Genomic DNA, 6,466 nt, shown 5'->3' with positions numbered 1-6,466 from the left:
ACCATACGCAGGTACGCACGTACACGCAATGCGCACACGCAGCCGCACACGCAGGCACGCAGACGTACACGTAAAGCGCAGACCACACGCAGGCACGCACGCGCACACACCTGCACACAGACACCCATCGGACCCCATTGATGAGCCGTGTGTTATGCCCCCCCACCTGTCTGTACCCCCCGCCCCGCACCCCCGTTACTCTCACCTCCTCCCGTCTCTCTCCACAAGGGTGCTTCAGAGTTAAGTCCCTTCAGGGCAGGCAAACGCTCCCCACTGAGCCGGGCCGGGAACTCCGGGGCAGGACCCCGCAGGTGGGGGTCCCCGCCCGGCACGGACCTCCTGCCCTGAGCGAGGCACCGGCCGGTTGCTGCGGAGAAGACAGGTGAGTCCACGCGGGGCGGGGTGCCGGAGGGAAACCCAACTCACAGGGCTGACTCCACACCGCAGGCTGCCGCAGGCTCCTGTGTGGCCCCTCAGTGGGACCTCAGGGTGGAGTCAGAACACGCGTTCTTCTTACCTGAGCGCCTTACGATGTGGGGACCCTGGAAGAGGCCCACGCAGAGGCCCCATGGGGGGGACGCCGGGACCGAAGGCTGGTGTGGACAATAGCTGGCATATGGTGACCAGCGCTCTAGGGAGGTGCTCCCAGGACTAGCTAGAACCTCAGCTCCTCGGGGTCCCCAGGCCCCAGCACGCCTGAGGTCACCCGCTAAGAATTAGCCAGGACAGAGCAGCGAGCTTCCTGCGACACCGCAGGAGATGGAGGTCCCAGGAGAGCCCTGCGCCTCCTCCCTCCCCGCCCCCGGGTGCGTGTGTGTGCTGCGGGGCTGGCCTGGGGTGGATAGTGGAGGTGGAGCACACAGTGGCCTCCCCTCCCTCCCCGTGGAGGTCCTGGGTGCAGTAGGTGTGCCTGGGGACGGGGCCCCATCAGACCTCCCCCCCTACCGACTGCTGGCATGGGTCAGGACGGGGGTCAGAGCAGGCAGTGTGACTGGGGCAGCCCTGTGTCTAGGCTGCTGGGAGGCAGGCTCGGGTGCGGGCACTCTGGAGCCACGGGCCTGGACAGTGCAGCCCTGGGGATAGACGCCGGCGGGCATGGTTGGGGACAGCCAGCCCCAGACCCTGCTCCACGGCAGGCACTGGGGGTACCGCTCCCCAGGGTGTATCATACCCACGCCCCCTCGGCCTGATCCAGCCCGGCCCCAGCAGAGGCTCAGAATGCCCAGCCAGCACGATCTGAAAGAGGCATGGGTTTCCCACAGCTCAAGATCAGCAGTCCTGTAAAGTGGTTCATTTAAGGGCTCCTGGGGGGGCTCAGTCAGTTGAGCCCCTGACTCTAGGTTTCAGCTCAGGTCACCATCTCATGGTTGTTGGGATCCAGCCCGAGTTGGGCTGTGAGCTGATGGTGTGGAGCTTGCTTGGGATTCTCTCGCTCCCTCTCTCTGCCCCTCCCCTGCTCACACTCTCGCCCCCCCCCCCAAATAAATAAACCTAAAAAAAATGGTTCATTTAAGCCTTTTTTCTTTATTGTGCTCACAAATGTGTTATTTCATGACTTGAAATATCCTGTTCTTTTGAAGGGACAGGACTTTGACTTCTCTTTTTTGTCCATCTGTTGTCTCTGGGCCCCGTGGCGCCACAGGGTAGGAACACACTGGTAGCACGCAGTTTGCCCACAGAGTGGAGGGGCCGTGTGCGCGTGGGCGCCTGTGCACACGGCTAGGCCTCAGCCCGCAGGCCCCCAGCCTCTGTCCCCGGGAACTTCTGTGCTGCAGCCAGCAATCCAGGGCTCGAAAGGCCTGGCTGCTGACCTAGCTGCATGCAGGGCTCGTGCCCCCACCTGCACAGCCACATTCAGGGCACCAAGTGGACCCACGGCCGCAGTGGGCGCAGGAGCTGTGGCCTGGAGCAGGCCCCTTGGTGTTCGTGGAGGCCGCCTGTGCCCAGAGAGGGTACGGATGGGCCTGTTGTGTCCTCGCCCCAGACAACTGCGGGGGGTTCCCGGGAGGCTCTTTCTCGGCCAGGGGCCCAGCCTATGTCCCCTGCTTCAGACACTGCAGAGACTTGAGGTCTCTTGAGGTCCATTGCTGGGACCCTTTGGAATGGCCCCTGATGCCAAGCATTGCCCCTAAGAAAATCCTGGCACCCAGAGCCACCAACTGAGCCCTGGGGGTCACAGGACCATCCCCTACTTGGCAGCTCCTCCTGTGACCTGGGGTCCTGCTTTGTGCCTTTGCTTACACTGTCCCCTTGACCAGAGCCCTTCCCTTTTCTGCTCCTCTCAAGGGGGACCCTCCCGGGGAGTCCTGGGCTCAGGATAGAGGTGTCCAGCCTCTGTGTCCAGTGAACATGTGTTTAGTGCGTACAGGCTGCTGGATGGCGAGCTGAGCTTCAGCAGCAGATCACAAGACCTGCCGTTGTTGCACAAGAGAAGCTGAAATAGAATTTGGTTGGCTCACAAGGCCTGGAGGAAGCGCATGTGTGCCGGGAAAGACCACGTGAAGGCAGGGTGTGGACAGGGGCAGGAGCTGGGACTCCCGCCTCGAATTTAGGGGTGGAGTGCTTTGGGGTTCCTGAGCTAGGACTGCATTGGTCAATTCAAACCACAGGATTGGGGTTTGGGGAAGATCCACGGTGCGGGGTGGGGGTCTGATCTAAGGGGTACAGAAGAGGCGGCCCTGGGAGGCAGGCACACTGCTGACTGTAAGGGTTGCTAGGAAGTCAGATGGGGGACTTCGTTTGCTTGTCATCTGGCGGCTGTAGCCTGAGGCCTGCGCTCGTGGGAGAGGCAAGGGTGGCATTAGGCCCCGAGGGTGCCACTGGTCACACAAGATGGATTCAAGGCTACAAACCAGTGCAGCACCTGGCGGTGTGTGGAGGGCTTTGGGGGGTGCCAGGAACATCCAGCGCCAACTTCAAATCTGTCAGGAGATCACCTGCCAGCTGCTCTTTTACAGACAGAAGGGCTGAGGCAGTGCCCCGGGGCCCCTCCTCACGTCCAAAGTCCTGCCCGGGCGCCGCTGGGGCGCAGGGTCTGCAGACATAAGCTGGACACGGGGCAGATGTGCGGCTTGGCCAGGACGCTAGTGTCGTGCCCCCAGTTCCAGAACCAGTTCACATTTTCCATGTTCTTGTCTGCAGACGCCTCTCGTTCTCGTTGGGAAGAGCGTCTAAGGCAGGCACTGCTCTCTGCCCTCGGCGGACACGGCACCAGCAGGTGGCACTGCAGCCCCAGGTCCGATGGGTGATGGGTGTCCGCGCGGAGGTGTGTGGGCCTCCTGGTGTCCAGCCAATGACGGCCGTGGCTGCCGCACAGGCTCTTGGGGTAGACAGTGCGAGCGCAGTGTGTGTGTCTGTGTCCAGCGCCCTGGCGGTGAAGGACGGAGGGCCCCGGGTCCTCGCGGTCGGCCTGGCCCTCCTCCGCGCTCCGTGCCCCAGAGTGAGGGGCAGGTGCCTGGAGGAGCCGCTCAGGGTGGGGCACAGCAAGCCAGCAGGCTCTGTCCTGGGCCTGGACACTGAGCAGCCGTCCAGAGAGAGGCAGTGGGCCTTTCCTTGGGAGGAGCAGGCTGTGTCCTAAGGGCCCCTGGGGTCACAAGGCCAGCCTGCCACGCTCCCCAGCTTCCTCCGCCTTCAGAGCAGGCCGTGGGGCCGTCGGGCTGGTGTGGGGCCCGCGGGCGGAGGTCTTGGCCAGAGGAGACGGTCCCCTGTGCACCTCATCGAGGCCTTGCCCGCGAGGCCAGCTGAGGGGCAGCCGGATGTCCAGCAAAGGGCACTGCCGTCACACAGGGCTGACCCCGTGACCCTCGCGTGCCTTCAGCTGCAGGGCCACAAACTGGCAGAAGCACAGGCCCAGCTCGAGGTGGCCGCGGGCCCTGTGTGCCTCCTCACAGGCGGGGAAGTACGCGTGGGCCACGCAGCAGGCGTAGCTGCAGGAGAACTGCAGCAGGGCCTCCCGGAACAGGGCCTCGCCCTCGCCCGCGCCCTCCGCGGCCTCCAGGAAGACCCGTCTGCAGTCGCCCAGCAGCACGTACACGAAGTGCAGCTTGTTCATGGTGTCGCAGCCCATCAGCAGCGAGTGGGGCGCCAGCAGGAGGTTGGCCTCCCCCACTCTGAGCACCAGCTCCCGCATCTTCTTCTTGGAAAACCTCCTGAACCAGCACAGGGTGTTGACTCCCAAGATGAAGAAGAGGGGGCAGAAGAATATGGTGGCGGAGACGAAGAAGAAGCGCTGAGCTGGGGAGCTTCCCAGAAAGCCCATAATCATGGTCAGGGTGAGCAGCGCCATGGCGACGAGAAAGAGCACGACGCCCAGCGTGACCCTGCAGCCCAGGTAGCGGAGGCAGGACCTGGGGGACGGCACCCCGTTCAGGATGCCCACGGCCTGCTTGTACACCTCGGGGTCCTCCAGCACCTCCTTCAGGGGGTCGGGGACGCCGAGGGTGCTGAAGGTGCCCACCTTCCACGAGGGCAGACTGTCCCTGTTGACACAGTTCAGGGTCAGGAGGCTCTTCCCGCTGTACAGGGAGGCGGCGGGGCGCCAGGCGGGCAGGGAGCGGGCCAGGCGGTGGTTGGGCATGCACAGGAGCTGCACCACTTTGGGGTAGAAGCGGCTGTCTGCCGCCTCCAGGTGCGTCAGGTGGCTGAGGTGCAGCGGGACCCGGCAGGGCCTCAGCACCACCGGGATGACCGGCTTCCTGTCCAGGCAGGAGCCGAAGAGCGACAGGTCGGCCTCCAGGAGGCACCACCTGCTCTGCACGAAGTCCTGGCTCAGCACCAGGAGCACCTTCTGGCTCTGCTGGATGCACTCGGCCATGTTCTCCAGGACGTTCCTCCCCGGGGTGAAGTCCCGCTCGTGCAGGCAGATCCTCAGCCCCGCGAGGTCCGCCTCCAGGCGGCTGATGAGCCCGTGGGTCCACACGGCATCCACGCTGCTGTAACTCACAAACAGGTGGAACTTCTCACTGGGCCCCAGTGGGGAGATGGCCAGAGCCACACCTGCCTCCCCGGGGCCAGAATCCATGGGCGCCAGCTGGGACTCCACCCCTGGGAATCGGCCTCTGGTCTCGGGAGAAGAAAACCACCCTCAGGCTGCAAAAGATCAAGACACACAGACTGACTGTGTGGATGGACCAGAGCAGATTATCTACAAAGATGGAACTGAGGTTGACAACCTGCAGCAACCGGCTCGGGAAGCCACAGACCACCCCAGAAACAAATGACCCAAACCTGCCAGGAGGTGGTAGTGACCGCCAGCTTTCCTGCTTACCACCCCCCACTTCCAACGCGGGACCCTCCGGACAAAGCCAATACGTCCCCCTTCCCAATCGCAAGGACACCCCGGCTCCAGCTCTCCGCCACTGCCCCTAGCCTCAGGGGCACCTGAGCCCCTTCCCACTGTGGAGTCTCCTGCTCCCCTGCCTCCCTTTGGGTCTCTGCCACACCCAAGTGTCGTGGGACTCCCCCCCCCCCAACATGGTGCACTCCAAAGAGTCAGCCTTGCTGTTCTCGTCTGGGTCCACCAGACGTTGGCTTTGAAAGGGTCAGGGCACACAGTGACCACAGCTTCTTTCTCTGAGTTGTGGCTCACATGGTTACCGGTCCTGAGTATAGACTGAATGCTATGTCTCCAAAATTTGTCAAAACCTAACCCCCAAATGTTGGGAGGTGATTAGGGCATGAGGGTGGGGCCCATGAACGGGGTTAGTGCCCTTGTAAGGAGACCCCAGACAGCACCCTCGCCTCTTCCGCCAGTGAGGATGCTGTGAGGAGGGGCACCTGCAAGCCAGGAGGTGGCTGTCACCTGAACCCAAGCACACCAGCACCCAGATCCCCGAACACCAGTCTGCAGACTGAGAAGTGACTGTTGTTTAAGCCCCCAGACCATCATGTTGTGTTCTGGAGCCCAGCAGACTAAGATGGGTCCTCCTCTATAACGTTTGCTCTATGAAGGGCAGTCATACTTTCCAGAAAGCACTAGAACTTTGTGCTGCTTGAGACCCTCACATCAAGATCCTGAAGCTCAAACTCCGTGAACAGAGCTTGAACTGTGGCCACCAGAGGTCTGTCTGCTAGTTTCTAAGGAGGCTCACAGAGCACTCTCATGTGCCCACAACCAGCTGTGGCGGCCCTGCCCACTGGAGCCCTGCACACCCATGTGGCAGCTGGTCAGTGGCTATGCTGCTCCTCTGCCAGGACCCCAGGTGAGACCCCTCCCCTCTCAGGTGAGCAGGGGCAGGAGAACCCAGAGGAGGGCCAGCAAGCAGCTCCGGGAAATGAAAGGTGGAAGCCGGCTGTCCACTCCCTGCCCCCACGGGGACCCCCATCCCTCCCTGCCCTCCCTGCCCCCATGGGGACCCCCGTCCCTACCTGCCCCCCCTGCCTCCCCGGGGACCCCCCCATCCCTACCTGCCCCCCCTGCCTCCCCGGGGACCCCCCGTCCCTACCTGCCCCCCCTGCCTCCCCGGGG

General features: G+C 63.2%; 1 protein-coding gene across 1 annotated transcript in view; it reads right to left on the bottom strand.

Moving 5' to 3' along the window:
* Positions 1-1,504: 1,504 nt before the first annotated feature.
* LOC120245391 overlaps positions 1,505-6,466 on the bottom strand; it is an 8,588-nt gene continuing 3,626 nt past the window's right edge. The window contains exon 2 of the mRNA XM_039252443.1: positions 1,505-5,088. Within this exon, the coding sequence (XP_039108374.1) occupies positions 3,779-5,020 (1,242 nt within the window). The 5' untranslated portion in view covers positions 5,021-5,088 and the 3' untranslated portion in view covers positions 1,505-3,778. The remainder of the gene's footprint in view (positions 5,089-6,466) is intronic.

Source organism: Hyaena hyaena, unplaced genomic scaffold (assembly GCF_003009895.1).
Source record: "Hyaena hyaena isolate Hyena2069 unplaced genomic scaffold, ASM300989v1 scaffold_409, whole genome shotgun sequence".
Taxonomy (NCBI): domain Eukaryota; kingdom Metazoa; phylum Chordata; class Mammalia; order Carnivora; family Hyaenidae; genus Hyaena; species Hyaena hyaena.
Note: the sequence above shows the minus strand (reverse complement) of the source record. Positions and strands in the feature narration are given on the sequence as shown.